The sequence below is a fragment of the Morone saxatilis genome, unplaced genomic scaffold, assembly GCF_004916995.1.
Source record: "Morone saxatilis isolate NCDOM2014 unplaced genomic scaffold, NCSU_SB_2.0 Contig4, whole genome shotgun sequence".
NCBI lineage: Eukaryota > Metazoa > Chordata > Actinopteri > Moronidae > Morone > Morone saxatilis.
This window is the reverse complement of record NW_023339984.1, coordinates 16,231,604-16,255,230: the sequence shown is the minus strand read 5'-3', so window position 1 is coordinate 16,255,230 and position 23,627 is coordinate 16,231,604. Positions and strand designations below refer to the sequence as shown.

General features: G+C 39.5%; 1 protein-coding gene across 1 annotated transcript in view; it reads left to right on the top strand.

The window, feature by feature from the left end:
* The window catches only part of dysf (dysferlin, limb girdle muscular dystrophy 2B (autosomal recessive)), a gene marked incomplete in the record, with an annotated part of 75,045 nt that overhangs the window by 10,480 nt on the left and 40,938 nt on the right, over nucleotides 1-23,627 (top strand). The window contains 25 exon segments of the mRNA XM_035675816.1: nucleotides 229-261; nucleotides 510-625; nucleotides 1,315-1,428; nucleotides 1,526-1,703; nucleotides 1,990-2,114; nucleotides 2,544-2,650; nucleotides 3,400-3,599; nucleotides 3,986-4,125; nucleotides 4,232-4,363; nucleotides 4,578-4,744; nucleotides 5,334-5,448; nucleotides 5,673-5,778; nucleotides 5,873-6,015; nucleotides 6,524-6,697; nucleotides 7,280-7,364; nucleotides 7,506-7,583; nucleotides 12,614-12,795; nucleotides 12,921-13,061; nucleotides 13,714-13,743; nucleotides 13,852-13,887; nucleotides 14,356-14,397; nucleotides 15,614-15,715; nucleotides 15,946-16,107; nucleotides 20,615-20,786; nucleotides 20,881-20,954. Coding sequence (XP_035531709.1) covers nucleotides 229-261; nucleotides 510-625; nucleotides 1,315-1,428; nucleotides 1,526-1,703; nucleotides 1,990-2,114; nucleotides 2,544-2,650; nucleotides 3,400-3,599; nucleotides 3,986-4,125; nucleotides 4,232-4,363; nucleotides 4,578-4,744; nucleotides 5,334-5,448; nucleotides 5,673-5,778; nucleotides 5,873-6,015; nucleotides 6,524-6,697; nucleotides 7,280-7,364; nucleotides 7,506-7,583; nucleotides 12,614-12,795; nucleotides 12,921-13,061; nucleotides 13,714-13,743; nucleotides 13,852-13,887; nucleotides 14,356-14,397; nucleotides 15,614-15,715; nucleotides 15,946-16,107; nucleotides 20,615-20,786; nucleotides 20,881-20,954 — 2,954 coding nt within the window.

Sequence of the window (23,627 nt, the reverse complement as noted above, 5' to 3'; positions counted from 1 at the left end):
ATCTTAAAGGGCTTCACCAGTTTTAGTTTTTCAAGGCTTTAGCTCCTGAATTACAGCACAAATCACATATACTTCACATGTAACTTAGTAACTTACTTGAAACAAGTACGAGTATTCAGGGTTTTGTGTTGAGTGTTAAATGCATCCGTTTGGGATTGAGTGGTCGTTCAAAGACGTCTGTTTCCTTTCTGTCTGACTCTGAACCATCCTTCCTCTCTACGCATTCAGATGACTTGACTCCACGGACCGTCCATTCTGGCAGTACGTCCACCATCCTCTCTTATTTTCAGTGAAACGGTCAAAATTCAACAGTTTCACTTCATTTTGTGACTCACCTTTAAGCTCATAACTGTTTCCATCTTGGCTTAATTCTGAAAAAACTCTCTAAATCTGAATTTGTGAACGTAATTTTCATCAATCAATCAATCAATCAATCAATTAATCTTTTCTTCATTTTTGTCTCTGCACATTCAGCCGTGTTTGTAATTAAATCTATTGTGTCATTGCAGTTGATGACAGTCTTGGTTTCCTGCCGACGTTCGGTCCATGTTTCGTCAACCTGTACGGCAGCCCCAGAGAGTTCACCGCCTTCAACGACCCACACGAAGCTCTAAACCTCGGAAAAGTAACTTCACTTTATTTGATTTTCACTTTCACTTTATGAACACTTTAATGTTCAGTACCGTGAAATCAGTCATCACCGTAAATTATAGGTAGAGAATAATTTGAAAGTAAGAAAATCATCTAGAACTCGATTTTAGCTGGTTATTTTTTGTATATTATCATTAATATGAACATAATATATATGTTTGTTGTATGTCTACTCTTATGACTGCAACTGATGTTTTTTTCCCTGTTTGGTCTATTAAAACGTTAGGAATTACTTGTATTGTCTAACCAATGGTTGACCCAAACTTTACTTTCATATAAGACAAAGAAAAGGATCAAATCATTGTAGCTGAGAAGCTTTAGATGGATAATTTGGCTTGAAAAAATACTTAATTCAAGATAATGTTGAAAATATTCTGTCATATTAGAATTCCTTTGTTGCTCAGATATACAATGTAGAATTACAATTTGACAAAAATGATTATATTAACATATAGACAATTTATTTAATGAAAACCAACCAATGAAACGCATGAATTACTTGAATGAAATGACCAAAATTTATGTGAGTTTGAACATTGTTGGAAACAATTTGAGGTAACGTAAGAACACAACAAAATATATAACATAGCTCTACTGTTCATAGATATTTTAATGCAGAAATCCCACATATTATATCTTTAAAGATGTTTTTCTGTCTGTCAGGGCGAGGGCGTGGCGTACCGTGGCCGAGTTTTACTGGAAGTAACCACAAAGCTGGTGGACAAACCGGAGCAGAAAATTGAAGACATACCATCAGATGACCTGCTGGTGGTGGAGGTGAGAGGGAAGGATGACATAAAAACACTTGAACACACGAAGAAAAGGTATCATCCGTCCTTCATTCATGTCTCAAATCTTCTCCTCTGTCCAACAGAAGTTCCTCAGGAAGAGGAAGTTCTCTCTCTTCGTCTCGTTCTACTCGGCCACGCTCCTCCAGGACGTAGACGACGCCATCCAGTTCGAGGTCAGCATCGGTAACTACGGCAACAAGTTCGACTACACCTGCCTCCCTCTGGCCTCCGCCACCCAGTTCAGCAGGGCGGTGTTTGACGGTGAGGAAAAGGTCTAAAAGTTAGAGGTCAAAGGTGACTTTATATGTGCAATAAATCCAGGTACCTGTACAGCACACCTGTATAAATGTGCAATAGGCTGAGATTCAGGTAGCAGGTTCAGGTCATTCCTCGGTCTAGGAGTGACGGTTCGGGGAATGTTCGGTACCCAAAATCCCGAAATAGCACGTGTTGCTAACGGTATACGGTTTTGCTTGCAGAATGTTGTTGATTAATTTGAATATTTTGATAATAATGATTGTATCTGTATCATCTGTGTGTGTTCCAGGTTGCCACTATTATTACCTCCCGTGGGGAAACGTTAAGCCGGTGGTGGTTCTGTCTTCAGAGTGGGAGGACATTAGGCCAAGGATCGAGGCTCTCAACATGCTGCTGGCTATCATAGAGAGACTGGTAAGTGTTGTATCTGCTCTGGTGGGTCCGCTAAAATGTCATTTTAACCCTTTCATATTGCACCATCACGTATATTGTATCCATATTTAACAATATCTGCCAAAATGTTTTACAAAAACTCAATTTCTTTGTATTTTTATGTTGAAAAACAAAATTTTGGGGGGAGTTTTCTAATATCATGACATCCACTCGTCAATCAATCCTCAACTTTTAACAGCACAGAGTGAAGGTTCATTAATTAGCTATCTAACAGCATGACTAGCTACCGGAGATAATCTAACACTATTGTTAGAGGCCGTTAGCTTGTTAGCTCATGCAGCTAACAATACTTGACTTATCCCCGGGGTGGCAGGAGCCAAACCCGGCAATTAAACACCTCAGTATTAACCATGCATTAACCATTAACCATGTGAACGTGTGTGTGTCCAGGAGGCCAACCTGCAGCGGGTGCAGCTGGAAGTGCAGGCAGGCGGTGATCTGGAGGAGGTGGAGCTCCGAGTGGTGGAGCTGTTGGATCAGGTCATCACAGACTGCAGGTAAACAGAGTAACATCACCGTCAGGACGAGTGCATTTTAGCTGTTTTATATGTTGGTTGTGTGTAAATAAGTACATTTATTCAAGTACTGTAATGTACTTTACTCAGAGCTTCTAGTTTATGTTACTTTATACTACATTTCAGAGAAAAATATTGTACCCCACTACATTTATTTTGCAGCTATAGTAGTTATAATAGTTGCTTTGCAGATTAAGATTTTAACATTTATAAAATATGACCCATTGGGCCTCATGCAGCAATATTCTCTTAAAATTTCTTTTATATTTTCCCATAATTTTCTGTTAAGAGAAAATAAAAGATAAATAAATGGAATAAATAAATATAATTGAATAAATCCAAATCAATTCACTGATAAATTAAGGTGATTATACTCAATTATATACACTGATGTGTAAAATTTAATTAATTCTTATTAGTAGAATTAAAAAATGTATAAATATGTAAATATAAATAATTCCTATTCCTATATATTAACTACAAAGTGTCTCATTTAATTTATATTAACTCAATACCAAACATTGTGAAATTTAATTAATAATATTGCTTGTAATCTGTTGCCTTAAATGACAAAAAGATTTTTTTTTCTTTTTTCAGTTTTGTAGTTTTAATTTTTATTCCAGTTAAATAAAATGTTTTATGCGTTATTTAACTATAATTAACCTTGCTTCAGACTGCACATGCTACACCGTTCACTCTCTCTCTCTCTCTCTCTCTCTCTGTGTCTCCAGTGAAGAGCTGCCCTCTATCGACCAGTGGCAGTGTGCGACCCCTCTGGATCGCTCGCTGAGGCACATTCGCATCCTCCACCTGCAGCAGATCGTTTCGGCGGCGCTCGCTCTCAAGCACGGAACTGCCACCGAGCTGTCCACGGTGCTGGAGCAGGCAGAGGACTGGGCCAGCAGGCTGAGGACAATGGCTGAGGAGGTGAGCACGTTTATTAAATAACCTTTCTAGTAATGAATGTTTGCATTAGCTGGCTTACACTGTACCTGCACCTTGAGGGTGTTTCAGGGGGTAAATATCTAAATTTCACTATTATTTCGAGTCAATAAAAGTTAGTCCAATGAGAGAAAGTAATATAGAATTAAATCAACAAATACATTAGTTCTGCTTCATAACCTGTTAATCACTACTATCGTTATGTCAGAGTAACTTAAATCTGGGTCTCGCGCCTGATGTGAATCAACTGGGTCTTGGCACCAAAAAAATTGCCAAATAATGTGCATCAAGGCAGCTACTAGCATGACTTTTTAACCCATATCTCTGTCCCTCTCTCTCTCTGTTCTGCTCTATGCTCTCGCCCCCCAACCTCAGAACCAGCCTTCCAGACCATCGTGATATGGATGATGCAGGCGACGCAGGTGGCGTACCACCGCATCCCGGCACACATGTGCCTTCTCCCAGCAAGCACTGCCGGGAAACACTGTGGACAGCTGCAGACTGTCTTCCTCAAGGTACACACACACACACACACACACACACACACACACACACACAGATGCATTTTGTCTTCTCAAATAAAGTTTGTTTTTCTGACCCCCTGCTGTGTCTGCTGTGCAGCACCCGCAGGGCAGCAGCAAGGAGCCCAAACTTCCCGGTCAGCTGAGGGTGAAAGTCTGGTTTGGATTGGCTGCTGACGTCAAACACTTCAACCAATACGCGGAAGGAAAACTGTCGGTCTTTGCTGAGGCGGTGAGATGCTGCTTCTGTCAGAATTGACCTCATGTTTTAGGCCATAAATCACACTCATCACATTTATTTATGTTCAGTAAGACAGTTTGAAGTCCAGCCCTTCTCAGTTACTGTTGCTACGCCGGTCAAGCTCTCTGTTCTCACGCATTTGAACAAAAAAGAAATATGGAGGCCATTAAGTGTCATCTGTCTCTCTCTCTTTCTCTTTCTGCAGTATGAGAACCAGACCCGACTTGCCCTGGTGGGCAGCTGGGGAACTACAGGTTTAACCTCCCCCAAGTTCAGCGACGTCACTGGAAGAGTTAAACTTCCCAAAGAGAGCTTCAAACCCTCACCAAGCTGGACTTGGGCCGGAGACTGGTACATCAGCCCCGAGAAGACGTAAGTCTGTGTGTCGTTATTTAATTTTTCTAAATCACTTTTTTTCTTTTTAATCTACTTTGCGCCCCCTTTCAACAGATTTTTAGAGGCACCTTTGCTCTTTTTTGGGGGCAATTTAATCCACTAAAATTCAGTTGTTCCCACTACATACTGGCAAATAATCACTGGAAATATTTTTTATTTTATTTTTATTATTTGAGCATTACAGCTGAAGATGGAGCCACTTTATTAAGTTATTCCACCAGTTTAACCTCCATATCTCCCTCACTGCAGTTTTAAATATTATTTGTCTTAGTTTTTGTTGTTTTTTTGTCGTCTGTTTTCCAACATCTTCCACCTCTTCGAGCTGCATTTTTGGCTGTTTGGGTTCTGTATTCTCACACCAGACGACACTGGAAAGAATCACCAGGTCAACAAAACTACAGTAACCCAGAGAGGACAATAGTCATGTTTTATCATTAAGATGCTCATTGGATATTGCACTGATGAGCTATAGGTAGTTACAGTATCTATGTGTGTGAGAGAGTCTGTGGTTGTATCTGCGTGTATTCATGTGCACTGTTGTACGTCTGCGATGATAAACCCTCAGACTGCTGTATGACGTGGACGCCGGTCACATGACCTTCACAGAGGAAGTGTTTGAAAACCAGATGAGGTTACCCGGCGGACAGTGGATCGGCATGCCCGAGGGGTACACTGACGTGGTACGTGTGAATATTCCATCAGAGAAACATTTTTCCTGATATTTTTAGGAACTTTTTATACAATTAAAGTGTTTTTACATTTTGACTTAATATGCTTCTTTTTTTGGGACAAATTCAGTGTTTTCTTCTCCCCTTTATCAAATGCATGTGTATAAATACTGCACCCGTGTGTGTGTTTCTGTACCTTTTATGGCTTCACTCATAAAACTGTGTGTGTGCATCAGAATGGGGAGAAGGCGGTGCCAAAAGACGAGGTGGAGTGTCCTCCAGGTTGGGTGTGGGAGGAGGTGGAGTGGAGCGAAGATCTCAACAGAGCTGTGGATGATCAAGGTGCGCTCACACACACTTTCACAAGTAAAAACTCAACAAAAGCTAAATAAAACACAGCATCAATAAGTCCCGTTCTGTATGTGTTTGTTTCCAGGCTGGGAGTACGGCATCCCCATCCCTCCAGACCGTCGTCCCAAGTCGTGGGTGCCGGCAGAAAAGATGTACCACACCAACCGAAGGAGACGGTGGATACGAATGAGACGACGGGACCAGCAGAAGATGGAAGCTCTCAGACGGGTAGAGAGGGAGACATTTGTGGCCTTTTTATTTGAAACTGACAGTAGAGTTACTGTCAGTGACTGTAAATGCTGGAAAACAGAGAGAGGTATGAAATACAACAAAGATCAGCAGCTGGAATCGTACCATATATGGTACTTTATACTTCACTACATATTGGAAGCCAACATTGACAACATTAGTTACTTTGCAGATTCAGATTATTGATACAAAATATAAATAAACTAATACATTATGATGTATTATTATAGAATAATAGTATATTATATCATATTTATCTACTTTTACTTAAATAAGAGTATAAATACGACTCTTTAACTTGTTTATATTGTGGTGTTACCACAGCTGATAAGCATTTTCAATTCCTGAAGAGTCTGTCATGTCATCCTCTCATATGAGCAGTTTCCTCTACCAGCCACTAGATGGCGATGTAGTTGCACAAATGAGTAAGAGAAAGGATGAAACACACAGAAGTTCAGAGAGTGTGTGTGTGTGTGTGTGTTTACAGCAGCGTCCGGACGAGGCAGAGAAGGAGGGCTGGGAGTACGCGTCGCTGTTCGGCTGGAGGTTCCACTTGAAGCCGAGGAAGACGGACAGCTTCAGGAGGCGCAGGTGGAGGCGCCGCATGGAGCCGCTGGAGAAGACGGGACCGGCGGCCATCTTTGCTCTGGAGTGCTCTCTGGTGAGAGAGAAACAGAGAGCGGAAAAACTGTTTACTGATCAGTTATACAATCATTTCAGATACACGACATGGCCAAAAGTATGTGGACACCTGGACTTCTCACCAACATGTGATTGTTGAGTTTTTCCCACCAGATGTTAAACTTTGCTGCTCTCATTCAGACACAAGAGTATCAGTGAGGTCTACCAATGATCTTCAGTGATAAGGTCTGACTTACCAGTTTATCTAAAAGTTCAGGCATGTCCAGTTCTTCCACACCAAACTAGGAAAACCTTTTATTTATGGAGCTGGCTTTGTGCATGGGGGAATAGTCATGTTGAAACAGGGACAAACATTAAAATACACTGGAAGGGGCCCAAACCATGAGACGTGTGCATGTCTGTATACTTTTGGCCATGTAGTTTTTCTTAAGACTCAAGAAGCTTAAATTAAGTCTTTTATTTTGAAGGCCTTGCAGAAAGAGAGTGCTGTGTTTTATGAATTTTTTTATCATACCTTCAAGCTACTGAGTTGCCTGTTCTTCTCTTTTTGAATGTGAACTTCATCTCCGTTGTTCTTGGCCTCCTCCTCCTCCTCCCACAGAGCAGTATAGAGGACAAGAACGAGGACAGGTCGGTCACGACCACGTTCGGAGTCAACAGACCGACCATTTCCTGTTTCTTCGACAGTAAGACAACACATTTATTTACTCTTCCCTCTTTCAGCTCCCTTCATACTCTTCATCCTTCCTAACATCTTCTTCACCCCCTTCACTTTATTTGTCAATACACTGATGTGTGTCTGTGTGTGTGTGTTTGTGTGTGTGTAGCCGGCACCCGCTACCACCTGCGCTGCTACCTGTACCAAGCCAGAGACCTGCTGGCCATGGACAAAGACAGCTTCTCAGGTACTGTGCAGCGAATTATTCAAAATCTTTGATATGTTTGGCATCATGTGTCTGTCCGTGCAGCAGTGTGATGCTGGTAACTTGCGCCATCTGGTGGCTGGAAAGTTTAAATTGTGGCATTGAGCTCAATGTGGAACAGACAGAAGGGAGGTAACCACAGAAAGTAAGACCCACAAGATCTACTAGTGTCTTAAATATGGTCATAACTTGCACAGCTACATATGTGTAAAGATCCAAAACAAACTCTAAACCTACCTACACTATCCTAAGTCACGTTGAATGACACCCAGAGTCACACGCATAAAGGAGTCTGCCTGTTAGACTCTTCTCAACCTCGGTCTTCCATCACGAGTACAACTACGATATGTTGGGTGCTCAGTTTCAACCTTATCAGCTGCTCTGCGTAGTCTAGTCAGCCAAACCGTCAGAGAGGAGGACAAATGAACAAAGAATAGGCACAGGCTTCTCAATAATGAAACAGCTTTCAGGTCTCTGAACATTCATTGTTGTACTTGCTCCCAGTGGTGCCCCGGAAAGGCAGCTCTTTCACTGCTGCTGAAGCTTTGAACTGCATTGATTTTATAAAACATAAAACTTTGAGCACACAGTGGCATTAAAGAGGCACTCCTTAAGGCACTATCTTGAAAAAGAGAGTGTGAAATGTAAAGAAATAAGTGTTCCTTCATGGGTGGAAAGAAGGATTAAGAAGCACAGTACATTACTAGGGCTCACTACACGATTACTGTAGTCAAAATAACTCACGGTAATGAAACAAAAGCTAATTTAATTTTATATGTGTAATATTAACTCGATATCAATAATTTGTTTTTTAATATCACGATTATTATTACCTGAACCAATTAAAATTAATTTTGGAGTTGTAATAATGACAAAAGGACTAATATTTAGAGGATGTTTATTTAAAGCTGCTGTCTGAATGTTTTTATTATAACAATAGATCAAATCACAGTGTGTAATGTGACAGGGTTCAGTCATAGTGACACAACTACAAAGAATTATTTCTTATTCTTTCTATAGTACAGGCTGTGAATTGCACAGAAAACCGCCATCATATCTCACGGCAAAAAGAAGAGAGAGTGAGGTTATGAAAAGAACGAGTGACACAGAAAGAGGACAAAAAAAGAGAAAATGTTTTATTTGAAGAAGGTCATGGAAACTACGGCTACTGTGCGCGCGTTAATCAGAAACCCACCGCAGACTCAGATGTAAAAACAGAGACGAAGCTTTGGAAAACAGAGGGATGAATAGACAGAGGAAGAGAGGGATGATAGATGATGGAGGGAGGTTGGTTAAAGAGGGTTAGAGAGAGGCAGACGTCCACACACACACAGACAGTGTAACGGATGAGTAGAGTTGATGGATGGGCTTCAGTTGTGTGTTAATCTGGTGTTAAACAGCGTCTGGGCGGCCATGATTAAAGGCTGAGTCAACCATCAAAGACTGAGCTCTTTCTTTCTTTTCTCCGTCCATCTGTGTCCATCCGTCCGTCCACCTTTCTGCCTTTATTCCTACCTCTCTAAATCAGATTCGTCTTTTATCTTTTCATCCCGTCTGCCTTTGGAAAACGGCGAGTTTTGCCGGCGCCTCGGTTTTTGGATCTGCTGCTTTCAACGTGGCGGCCGCCCCAGAACCTTATTAACATATTACGGCTGAACAGTGAACTAAAATATGTCTCTGAAAACATTTGAGGCCGGAAACACAATCTAGATTCATATTCGCTTGGCGCTGCCTAATTTGATCTGCGTTCGTGAGCCCGCTGCGCTGGACGGACTTCATTTGGACAAAGTGCAGCTCACCGTGGCGTATCCATCATGCATCGCGTGGCTGGATCTCCTGCTCCTACATAGAAAGTGAAATGGATTGAAATGAGTCACTCATTCCCATGAATTCACCCTGACTCAAGAGTGAACTGTCGGAGTAATAACTCGGTTGTTTTGAGTGAACTTGAATGTGTGCAGTATTTTAAGTTTTGGTGATTTAATTCCACTTTGTTCCATTAGACTCATTTTCTCTAAGTCGACTTTATATCATTACAGAAATGTAAGCGCCACTGTGCGATAGTGCTATTATTTCAGTTTATAGATCATCATATGCTCGAATAATTCTTTATGTGTTACTCACATAAATAACAAAGTAGGCTAGCAGAACACTTTATATTATATATCGTTTTTATTGTACGTCAGCTGTTTTGACAGGTGATTGCTTTAGTGGAAGAATAATTTCAACGTATATAGTTACTTGGACTCAAATCAAATCTTTCATACTTAAATTGTTTGAGTTAATTAACTAAAATGGTTTGAGGTAGTTTTTTCCCCAAACTTTTTAGAAATAACAAACCATGGTGACACCAATTCACAGCGAGAAGAACAATAAATGTGCATAAATGAACGTTATTGACCATTTTCACTGCTATTTCTGTGTCACCTCATATTTTATTAAACAGGTCAAGCAGCCATTTTGAAGAGATATACGTTTGATAAATCACAACTTCATCATCAGTAAAACAATGTACACATTTTGAATACTTTATAAATGAGACAAAATAAATGCATTCAGGTTAACAGCTCGCTTTATAAAGGAGACAATTTGAGTGAGAGATTTTATTTATGGATTTTCGGACACAGGAAAAGAAGCATGGTCTTACTTTAGCGGGCCTTTTACTGCGTGTCATCCTCTCTCTCTCCCAGCTTCCCCTGTCTCTCTCTACTGTCACTACCCAAAAAGTGAAATGCCTCCCTCAGAAAATCTTATCTTTCACCCTTTATTTTCATCCTTGTCTGTTTATAAACTCTTTATGTCTTTATTTCTGTCTTCTGTCTGTTTTTAGAATTTATTTTGGGTGATGATCTAAATTCCCACATTTAGAGATCTCCCTCTCTCTCCCTCTCTCTTCCCCAGTCTTCACTGCTGTTTATGTTCCACGTTGCTCCACTTGGGGTCCCCACTACTTGCTTCCCCTCACCACACACACACACACAGCACACACCACACACACACACACAGAAACTTACATAACCCCCCTGGGCTGTTTGTATTGCTGTTTATATGAGCTAATGGGCTGTTGGGAGTGGACGGTAATTGAATGGGTCACCATGGGTGGTGTGTCTGTACAGTGTGTCTGTGTGTGTGTGTGTGTGTGTGTGTGTCCAAGGTTAATTGAGGGCTGGTGGGAAAATGCAACTTAGCTTCTGTTTACTCTAATGCTAACGGCTCCATAGAGACTCTTTACTCGGCCTGAAATAACAAACTACTCACTGTGTGTGTGTGTGTAACTGTATGTATATGTGTGTTTGTATGCATGTGTCCACATTGTACATGTTTGTGTGTGTGTGCGTGTGTGCGTGTGTGTTAACATGGAGGAGAGTGGTTGTGACCTGGAATAACAAACTTCTCCGAGCGGCGTTCCCAGCCCTCCGTCTCGAGCTCGGCATTCCCGAGATGCTGATGTCACTGTGTGGGACGCCGGGATAGTTTGGACACACACACACACACACACACACACACACACACACCACACACACACACACACACACCACAGAAATCATAAGGTTCTGTGCTGGTTAATTACTGTGTGAGGACCTTCATTTAAAAAACGCAACTATAACCTCATTCTCTCCTCTCAGGACAGCGAAGAGGGCAAACAAGCGCCCGCTAAAAATCTGACCTGGAGTCTGTTCACTGCCACTTTATCTCTTTTTAGTATTTTCACTTTAAAGTAACTGTTTATACTTTACCTTTAAGTTGTTTTCAGCTGATTTATCGACATTTAAAGCACTTTATTGTGTTAAAGGTGCTAAAAACTAAAGGGGACTTGGCACCTGTCGTTGAGAGTGGTGACTCAAATATGTAGTTAAGTTCAGTTTTGAGGTACTTGTACTTGACCTTCACTATTACGCTACTTTATACTTCTGACAACTGTCTTTACTACTTTTGAAATTAAGATTCTACATAAAGAAACATATGATCAGCCTATAAAATACAGTTAGTTAAAGATGAAACCAGTGGCTGGTCTAGTTTATCTCAGGTGGATACGAGTTGTTGATGAGACTTTTCCCCTCTTAAAATGTCCTAAAAGTGCTCTGACTCTCTGCCCTGTGTTCCAGTGACTTAGTTTGTGATGCCATCATAGTTGGCATTTCTGCTCCCAATCACACCGACACACATACACACACACACACACACACACACACACACACACACACACACACACAGACCCACACGTTCTCACCCCGAACTCGTCAAATATGACAGCCTGGTCAACGGCCCTACGCTTCAAAATATGATGCTGCAGCTGCCCTCTAGTGTCCAAGTTAGCAACATTTATTATGTAACATCTGGTTAGACTTTCAAAATAATAAGCGTTGCTGAGAAACATGTCACATTTTCTGAGTTTAAACAGTCGCAGTTTGGTTTAGTTCAGTTGGGATTGTTGTTTAGGTTAAAATAAGTATAATGTAAGTACTGTAAATTTTCTTTTTTAAATATTTTTTTTTTAGTCATACAGACTTTTCTTATCCCTGATGCTTGACCATTGTTCCATTAGATAATTTACATTTATTTTACTTCACATAAGTGATCCAGATGACATATAGGGCTGGTGTGTATATATTTTATACGTTTTCTAGCACGCCTTAAAATCAAGAAGGCCTCGCGAACCCTTTGTGAAGCTTTGGCGACCCCTAGTGGAGGAACCACTGCACTAGAGGCAGCTCGCACACCACCAGTGGTACACATACCATAGTTTGAGAACCAGTGAATCAGATATAACTGAAAAAATGTTGCTAAAAAAATCCTGAAAAGCTGATTTACTGATTCAGCACAGAGTCGGTAATTACTTAGAAATCTTTCACATCAATTGAAGGTTCATTTGCAGCTTGGTTCACTAATAATTTCTTCTTCTACGTGTTTAAAACAAACCAAAATCTCACCACGATTCCTCCGCTTGTGTGTTCAAAGCAGCAAATGAAAAAGACTCACAAACACTTTTTGTTTTGTCGTTCTCTCTCCAGACTCGTATGCCATCGTGTCGTTCCTCCATCAGTCCCAGAAAACAGTGACGATGCGAAACACTCTCAATCCCACCTGGGACCAGACGCTCATCTTCTACGAGGTCGAGATTTTCGGCGACCCCGAGGTCACGATGGCCACTCCACCCAACGTCTTGGTGGAGCTTTACGACTCGGACACATACGTACGTGTTGAGCTGCAATTCTGCCTTTCATGCCAAAACAAATGAGTATTAAGTATTCTTTTTCCATGTGTAAAGATTATATATGTGTGTGTGTGTGTGTGTGTGTGTGTGTTTTAAATGTCCAGGGTGCTGATGAGTTCATGGGCCGCTGTGTGTGCCAGCCCTCCCTGACTGCCTCCCCACGTCTGGCCTGGTTCCCGATTCGCTTTGGGGACAAGAACGCCGGCGAGCTGCTGGCCGCCTTCGAGCTCTTACGCAGAGAAAAGGTCAGAGGTCAACCTTCCAAAGTTTTAACATCATCATCACCATCATCATCATCATCATCAGTGCTTTATTTATTTTCTTTTTGTGATATAAAAAGTCACAATTTCAGTATTAAATTACCCCTCTAAAGCAGTGGTTCCCAACCTGGGGGTCAGGGCCCCCACTAGGGGTCGCCACACTTCACTTTACTTTCACAGTATTAAAATTATACAGTCAGCCTATATCTAAGCATTTCATTCACTTAAAGCATCAAAAGTAGAAGTAGCCATTGTGCAGTAAAGTGTTTTACTATTATATCTGATGTTTTTGGATTAATTACCACTGTAGAGCTAATTTTCACTACTTTATACACTGTTTGGTAGTTGAGTCTACAGCAATATATCATACTCTATAAGATCATCATGTGTTTGTAGCGTAGAGAACCCATGTATCTCTTAAAATTCAACTTTTTACAAGAAGAATTGTCTGTTTTCTGCTTTGTGATGATGCATTTTCCTATTTTAAAATAGTTTATTTAGCTCAAGAAGTAGGAGAATTTTCTGTAGTTTGTAAAGAAACTTAAGCTGTCAGACAAATTCTCAAGTTCACGTTCATTAAAATTACATGTTTGCCGATGTAAATGTAGTAATTCATGTCTCCATTTTGTGTCTACAGCCAGCGATTCACCATATTCCAGGTCAAGAGGTAAGTTCATCATTTTCTTTCACTTTTTCCTTTTCCGCTCGTCTCCTCTAATTAATTTCCATCTTTTTTCTACATTTTCAAACTTGTTTGTTCCCGTCTCGCCTACAGGGGGACGTCATGACCTCCACTCACGTTCTGGACGAGGTAAAACCACAACAGTCGCACCACCATGTGCATCTACACACATATTAACCCAATAACAGACCACTGTAAGGAGAGCTAAAAGGTTTGATGTATCCATCAGCAGCCAGGGGGCACATATGTATAAAAAGAGACATGCAGCATCTTGAAAGTCATCTGGATTTTGTAATTTATTATTGAAAGAAAGTTGATATTATCTCAAAAATGATTATGAAAAATAATGTTCCCTCTTTTATGTCTGCTCTTGAAATTGGAGTTTTAATTCTATAACGCGACACATTTGTGTTGATAACAAGCTTCTGTGCACAGTTAATGAACTCTTTTTACCCTGAATTATGTTCTTAGTAATTCCTTAATATCTCTTCTGATGTTTTACCTTTTGCTGAAATTTGACCCCTGCATTTCTTCCCTTTTATTTCACTGCTCTTGATCCTTTTTTCCTCCTCTCTCGCTTCGACGTCGCTTCCTCAGTTGATGTTTCCAGGATTCCTCTCGGAAAACCTGCAGGAATGGGTACAACGTGCACACAGGCAAACACACAAAATGAGCATGCAGTATACGTAGCCATCCTGTTTCATGTTCATGTTCAGCGCACACAGATAACTTCATCATTCATCGTCACGTTACACACTCTTCTGCTTTCCTTTGTTTTCAATTTTCTGTCATTTTTTTCAAACTGCCACCAACAACATTTTGTGTTTTTTCTATATTTTGTTGATTTTGTGTGGAAGGCCAGAGAAGACATCTGTACAGATTATATTTACGTCCTGAACATCCTGATTCTTTCTTTTGTTTCTTGAGATCACAGAATACATATTTTGTCATTAGGAAATAACAGTTTTTGTTATTCTTCTGATCTCAACATACAGTAACATGTATTTTGTAGTTTTTGTTGTCAGTATAAGAATCTGTGTAAAGCTGTTTACGGTCTTTCTAGTCGTCATATAATAACTATTTTTTAATGAAGTTAAATCTTTGTAAATATTTATTTTGTATTTTGTGATTAATCATCAGGAGCAAACATAACAAAACAAGGCAAATCAAACCTTTTTGTCCTTCTGCTGCCTGTAACAGACTTGTTTTGTCAAAAACCTGCATCGTTTTTCACTTGAATGTCTCATTTGTGTGTTTTTAACACTCTGAAACTCATCTGATATGTTAATACCAAACATTAAGTCATTTAATCCTCATCCTACCAACAAGGACTACCGACTGCAGCTCCTGGAGACCCCAGAAACTAATGTAGGAAACAAAACAAAATTATTTCTTCTCAAAAGATTATTAGTTATGTAATTATAGTCACCAGATCATTAAGTAAAGTTACAGTTAATTTGCAAATTGTTTAAAACTTAAATAGAGCACATGAGGAAATTTGTGTCTGTCTCTTTAAAAAAAGGCCCCAATACTTTAAATTAGGACCCCAATAAATGTATAACTGCAGAGGCAGAATTGGGTGCTTTTTTGAGATTGGATTTTATTTAAAGCACAAATTAAGCTACATATGGAGCACAGTCATTGACAAAATGAATGAAAAATAGGAATGATAGACTCAAGCACCTGTGAGATATGACAAAAAACATACCTCAGCGGACCCCAGTCGGTAGGATGACGGTTAACAGTCGTTTAAGTTCCTTTAAAAAAAAGCCTGCATTGCTTGGAAGTGAACAGCATGGCTCCTTTTCATGTGTTTTCTGTCTCTTCGTCGCTGTCCTGCGTTTCCCATCGGCAGCCGGAGGAGTCGGACCTCCCGTACCCGCCGCCTCAGAGAGAGCCCAACGTCTTCGTGGTTCCTCAGGGGATCAAACCTGTTCTGCAGAGAACCGCCATCGAGGTAGAACTACTACAGCTTTTTACTGCTTCACACAGCAACCTTCGTAGGGACACTTTCTCTGAAGCTTATAATTTTAAAGGAACACATCTGAAAATATACCTTTTGATAAATAAATACTCCTGTAAGCTTAAAAGATGGGTCTGAAAAGTATCTTACCAACCAACTTATTATCTTATTATTTTACAACATTGCAAAGATGAACTTACTTCTCTTCCTGCCCACTCTGTCAGATTTTAGCGTGGGGAGTTCGTAACCTGAAGAGTTTCCAGATGGCCAGCATTACCTCCCCGAGCCTGCAGGTGGAATGTGGAGGCACTGTGGTCCAGAGCTGCGTCATCCGCAGCGTGAAGAAGAAGCCCAACTTTGACATCAACAAGCTCATCCTTGATGTGGTGAGAACACGTACACACACACTGCACCGCTCGTATACACACACGACTTAGGTATAATCAGCGCCGAGGCTTTTCGTGGCTGATGAGGGTTCTGCTGTGATGTGGTTTGCACCAGTCATTTATCTTCATCAGCGAAAGCGCAGTAATGGACTCCACTGCTCTCTTCTCTTCTCCCAGAAAAGTAGCATAAAAGCAGTCTGTCTGCAGATGCTGCCACTGTAGAAGTCACAGATTTTAGATGCTTCAGGGCCTGTTGCAGAGTCTGCAGTTCAGAGCTGTAAAGATGCAGGGTGGGGGACTTGTCCCATGGCTACCAGTGTATACATTACTAATGCAGGGTAAATGCAGGGTGGAGGTGCAGGCTAGATGCTTTAAAGTGGATGTCACTGCAGAAAGAGATCATACGTCTCACTGAATCTGATGCTAATAACACAGGGGACGTTTACTTGAATTTAGGCGGTAGATGGCAAGCCGGATGTCATTTTAGTGGACCAGGTGGACAACATAGGTCTAGTGTTTATAGACATTTTAATGTGTAAATGTTACATATTATAGCTTTAACATATTTTCCTCCATTCTTTGTAAACGTAAGTGTTTCGTTTCGCCGTCCTTGCACTGTGTTGCCGTCAGGAATCCACTTGAATGCAGCATTTACCACTGAAACTAATGCTGAGTTGGTGACAAATTAACACAAATAATCATCTTTAGATTTCCAGATAGACCAAACAGAACACATTCAGAGTTAATGAATCCCATTATAGTTGGACTGAAAAATAAAAGACTGGTTTGCTCAATTCGTCTTCAGTAGCGGTGCTCTTTTAGATTTCTTACTGTTGTTTTCGGTTCTTACTGTACTTGTGTGACTAAGAAGCTATCGGCTCCTCTACATTTACTACAGATTAAACCACAGGAAGCTGCATTAAAGACGGCAGTTTATGTGGCACCCAAAAGGCTCGAGCTGTGGTAACTCAGAGGGAAGATTAGCTTACTCATGCAAACTAAGAAAAACTGAACATTACTGGAAGAGCAGCTGCTTTCTTCTGTTCAGCGAGACTCTGCATGCAGTAAAAGGGTTTATTTGCTTTATTGTTAAAGCGAATAAACAGTTGGAGATGTGGGATTCCTTTTTAAGTGGTTAGTTATTTTGTGGTCTGATGCTGAAATATATCCCGGAATCATTATGTGACAGGGCTGTTGGAACGGGAATCGCTTCTTTTGATTCAGTCACACTCATCGCTTAATGAAGCAGTCAATAAGTCGTTGGTGTTGATCATGGTTAGTTTTAAGTCTGAGTCAGCAGAAATCTGCAGAGGCCAGGCAGTGTTAGGGGAACATTTTGGATAATTTACTCCCTCAAATTAATAATTTGTGTCCTAAAATGACAAATTTACACCCTCAATAATCTCATTTAATTCTTTCAATCTATAATCATCACTATCTCTCTACATAATTCACTTTTATACCATTTTATTTAGACATGAAGTATTACCATCAAAACAGTAAAATGTCCTGCTGTGACTGATTACAATTACACAGTATATGACATTATTCAATATTATTCGATATTATTATATTATTATACAGCATTTTACTGCTGTAGTTGGTCGAGGTGGAGCTAGTTTTTATCTACTTTATATACAGTTTGGTAGTTTAGTCCAGTGGTTCCCAACATAGAGGTTTGGCCCCTCCAAAGGGTCACAAAATAAATCTGAGGGGGTCTGGAGATAATTAATGGTGGAGAAAAGAAAAGTTCTGCTTCACAAATCTGTGTACATTTTTTTACTTTTTTTATTATCTTTTGTATTATTTATTATATACTGTATGTACATATATATAAATATATGAAACCATGTGAGAAGTTAAGAGGGGAAATGTCCCTCATAGACATCTGAAACAAGAAGCCCAACACTGCTTTATTGTAAGGTAAAAATGGGACTTTTTTTGTGGTGCCAGTCATTTGTAGACGTTAATGGACTCCAAGCTCGGTGTAAAAAGTGATTAATATATAAAAATAATATGTAAAACGCTTCAATCTTACATATGGAACTTATGAAATGTAATTTACTGTTTTAGGGAACAATTTATATTTCTCTCTAGAAATGTTATTAATGTTGCTCAAACATGCAGGAGTGCCAGTCTTTTCAAAATAAATGTTTGTGTTCCAGATGAAAGCTGATTAGTCAATGTGTAATTTTAAGAAAGATTTTTATGGTCATAAAACTGCTTTTGTGGGCTAAACTACAAGCACTTAACTTGTCTTTAAAGTCACACTGTCAGTGGATACACTATACAAAGTTTCTTTGAGTCAGTCATTTATTTTAATCAACACAAAACCACAATATTGAAAGCAAGAAGGAGCCTCAACAGTCATTATTTGTTCTTCAAATGTAAAAACTGTGGATATATTTCCACTGAGTTTACATCGGTGCCATTACATTCCACCTAAGTGTTTTCTTATGAAAACCTAAACTGAAATATGGAAATATTACGCACGTTTTTCCAAACAGCGGCTCCAGAACGGGCTCGGAGAGTTTTAATGTTAACAATATTAAGGTCTGAAGTTGATCACCTCAGTGTTTTATTATGACAGCTTTAACTGGAGTATGGAACTATTCACATATTTTTCCCTCAAATACATATCCTTGCTTTGGCTCCGGCAGTTTTAATGTTAACAAGATTAAGGTCCTGTGTTGACCACCGCAAGAGTGTGACAGCCACAACCGGACTGTGGAAATATGCACATATTTTTCCCTTAAATTCGACCCCTGAACTGGGTCCAAGCATTTAATGTTAACAATATTAAGGTCTTAAGTTGACTGCGTAAGTGTTTTCGTATGCCACGGGGGCATAAGAAAATGTCATGTGCATAGTTTCCTTAAATGCAACTCTGTGAAGAGTCTAACCACCTAATGTTAGCTCTCTCAGTTTATTGTGCGACTTTAGCATCATCAGCCCCACTTAAGCCTTTTTTAAAGCCACAGAGGTCAATTGGATTACAGTTACCAAGTAATTTCTTTTCCTTGAGCCACCCTGGTTAAATAAGACTATTATAGGGATATTCCCTTTAAATGTAGGCTGCCTTAAAGGCTTGAGAAGTTGAATATGAGGCAGGTTGTCTGTGTTTAGCAGCCGCAGAATCAGCTTTGAATTTGACCCCAGCAGACTAGCTAACACCTGTATTATCAGCAGCAGCAAGAGATTTACAACAAGCCCATTTTTTCAACATAGATATGTATAAAATATACATTGTGCAGCAGCTATATTTCAAGACAATATCTTATGTGAAGCCAGAAAGACTCAAGAACAAAACTAAGAAAATACATATTCTTAATTGTAATCCATTCTACCTCTCTGCATCAATTAGCTCTATCAACTAATGATGCTAAAGTCAATCAATACACTTTCCTTACTTAAAATGGCACAACTTCGTAAAATATGTGGTTTAATTTCATTGAATTAGCTGCAAAATTTGCACTTTCTAAATTCTGCCGTGAGCGAGGCTTTACTGTGTTTATGTTGCTTAGCTTTGCCAATTTAAAATGTAAAACTAAAACCAATAGCAGGGTTCCCACGCGTCCTGGAAAACCTGGACATTTAAAAACTAGTTTTTCAGTCATGGAAAGTCCTAGAAATTGATTAAAATGACCAAAAATCCTGGAAATCATTTATAGAAAATTATCATATTTTTGCCCCTCATTCAGGTTGCCTCCATGAACCTGGGTGTGTATTTTGATTTAAATTAAAAATTCTGAGAGAAGCCCAGTAGGATATGTTGCAGACGGTCATATCTACATGTTATTGGAGTTTTATTTACATAATAAATTCACATCATTAGAAAAGAAGGAATAAAAAGACTGTCAATACTCCTATCAGTAAATCATATGATCGTTTTTGAGCAAGTGCTGTCCTGAAGAACCCATGAATACATTAAAACAACTAGTTGTGATAAAGAAAGTTATTTTAATTAAAGTTTGCATACAAAAGAAGCAAAATTGCATACATTTAGACAGAAACTGGGTTCAGCTAAGGTGCAGAAATGAAGAAAATAGTAGTGAAAGTAGACCTGTGGCTCTAAAATCATTATAGTGACAATAATTCTTGCTGAATGCGGTGGAAAAGATAAACGTTGCGTTTCGCGGTGTCACCGTACATGTAAACATTTCTTTTAAATCCTAAACCGAGATCTTAACTCAGAGTGGTGTTTGTGTCCTGATTTCCCTTCACAAAGATCAGAACCCCTACCTCATTTCTTCCTTTACGTGGGAGGGGTCAGCTAAGGTGTAACGATGCCCTGATTGGACTGTCACCAAGGCGTGACCAATCAGCTTCAGACAGTCAGCAGCCATAGGCAATCAGCATCAGGCAGGCAGATGGCATAACCAATCAGAGTCTGTAGGTCACTCAGCTTGTCTCTTTGTGTATGTGTCTTTTTCTTTTTCATATTCTTTCCTTTTCTTATGTCTTTTTTAATCCCTCTTTCTCGTGAATTCCTTCCGTCTCTGCGCAGCAACTTCCCTGCGAGGAGCTCTACATGCCGCCGATCACCATCAAAGTCATCGACAACCGTCAGTTTGGGAGGAAGCCGGTGGTCGGTCAGTGCACCATCCGGTCGCTGGAGGAGTACCGGTGCGTCCCGGAGGAGGAGCGAGCGGCGCTGGAGGAGGACGAGGAATGGAGACGTAAGACGTGGATAGATATAAATGTGTCCTAGCAAAGAGTCAGGCTGATGATCAATATTAAAAAAATGTCTTTCTGCTGTGTTTATATGTGTAGGTGAGACGCCCCAGTTGATCTGTGGGGAGGTTTTTATTGACATCGACGATGAGGAGCCGCTCATGCCCGACCAGGTAAAACCGTCCTGTCAGTTTCTCTGTGTAACAATACCAGATTATTTCTGAGGAATAATATTTGATATCATAAATGAGTAAAATAATCACTGCATTTTTCTTTCAATAAATCCAATGAAAAGACCAAAACATCAATAATAATAAACTTTATTCATATATCACCTTTTAAAACCGGGTTTACAAAGTCAGGGTTCCCACACATCCTGGAAAACATGGACGCCACTGATTGCCTATGTATTTTGTTTGAAACTTGACTACGTGTTGTGACACTTCAAAGTGAGTTAACATTTCTTAAAATTAATAAATTGAAATAAAAGTTAATAAATACAAGCACAGAACTGTTAAGTGTACGTCCAACAAAGACTTTCTACTTCTTCTTTTGAAAGGTGAGAAGATCAATTTTATGTTAAATTAAATAAATACTACTTCATTTGAACTGTTACTTACGAGTTGTGGCCAAAGTCATGTTACGATTATATATTATATATTATATTTTCTATATTAATATAAGTATTTTGTAATTTTAATTGTAATTGCAGTTACCTTTTCTTTGTATCCTGAATACGTAATTCAGTTACATGCAATCTGTTACTTCCCAAGCCTGCTTATATAGAGTGATAATCATTAAATGTAGATACTTTAAATGACAACTGGACAAACATCCAGACCGTAATAAAAATGTTAAATGTTACTATGCCTGATCAGTTCAGGGCAGGAAAGCTACTATCAGCATATTCAAGATTCAAGAGGTTTATTGTCATATGTACAGTAAGAAACACAAGGTTTGTACGTACAATGAAAGTATACAAAGTATATACAAGTATAAACGAATGTCTAGAGTAATTACTAAAAACACCACGTAAACAGGCTTCTATAATTGTCTTCACTGAGCTCTTCTCATCTGTTAACAGCAACTGAACCAAGGTATAACCACTACTGATCAATAATCAATACAATGCTGTCACGGGTGCTACATTCATACCAGTAAACTTCACAGTAAAAAATGCTGTTTCTTCCAGAAGAAAAACTCCAGTTGAACTTTTATTCCCCAGTTGCTCCTCGTTACAGCTGAACCTACTGTAAGTGGTTTAATACCAGATGATCCAGTGATTTTCCAAATGCACGTATGAGGACCATGTGTGTGTGTGTGTGTGTGTGTACGTGTGTGTGTGTTTATCTGTGTATGTGGATCTTTGTAGTGTGAGTGTGTAGATGTGTGCTTTTTTTCGGGTGTGGGGTGTTATAACCAATAAGTATAAAGGGCAAATATGAAACACTCATCTTTCCACAGGGAACATCTGTGTGTGTGTGTGTGTGTGTGTGTGTGTTATGGCTCTTATGATGACTGATGAAAAGGGGACTCTGAATGTGTGTGTGTGTGTGTGTCTGTATCTTCGTCTGAGTGTGTTTCTGTGTGTGTTCGGCGGTACCAGCAGCATAAATAAACACGTTCTGACATGATGACATGGCAACCGTCTCTGTGGTCGGTGGTTACCGTGGCGACCGCGAGACCCCGTGCTCATTACCAATCATTAACGTTCTCTCTCCAAGTTTGAGACATTTAGTTTTCTCTCTCTCCTCCTTTCTGCACTTTCTTTCTTTCTTTATTTCACCGGTAAAAGTGGAACACGGAAACTATTTTCCAATAGACACTAATCCTTGTTCATATTTATTAATTTACAGTTTATCATGCACACACACACACAGACAGACATAACCACACACACATGAACTGACGTACAGTAGTATCACACTGTGTTTGAATGCTAAAGCACAGTAAGTAAGTACACTCAACAAACAATGTGCTGTTTTACATTTGGAGTGATCAGATGTAATAAATAATAACTGCATAAACACACACAAGGACATTTTGAAGTTGAAATATTATCAAAATCACAAAAGTCGCTGTTTTTTGTTCAATGTGACAAAACAGTATTATAGTGAAACAAAAGCACCAGCCCTGGCCAACGAGTCTTGTTCTCCAGATGTACACAGATCTCAAAAAATGTCACATCATGTTTTTTTTTTCAGTGAGAATTAAAATTGTGATGCAAAGATTCTCATTTAAACTAATCGTGAATCATTTCGCAATCATAATATTTGCTTACCACACATTTTTGTACCACATTTTACACAAAAACATATTTTCGAACTAATATCTAAAGACTTAATGTCGATTATTGTTCTAATACCACCTGAAAGACAGCGATAAAAAGACTGATAGTGTATTTAAACCGATAACTAAGCCTCTGAAGTATCCACAGATACCGTAAAGGGGTGAGAGAAGATCAACAATCTGTTCGTGGAGTATCGTTTTAAGCCTCGAGTTCGGCATCATGTTGTTTTTTTCAACGTACTGCGAGTTGAGCTGCTCTCATTGGTTAAAGAAACAGTGGCGACTTGCTCGGTCACACGCGATCTAATATTACAGACAATAATACACTTTATTGTTTTATTCATATAGCACTTTTCAAAACTGCTGTTCCAAAGTGCTTCACAGTTACCAAAAATAGAGACGGATAATAACAATAAAAGCAATAGAAAAGCAATGCATGATGGTACCAGTAGAGGCATAAAAGTAAATACTCATCAACAATAAAAGCAATACAACGAAAAACAAGATTGAGATCATTAAAACCAGTAATTTCTCCATCAGACTGCCTGGTATTGATC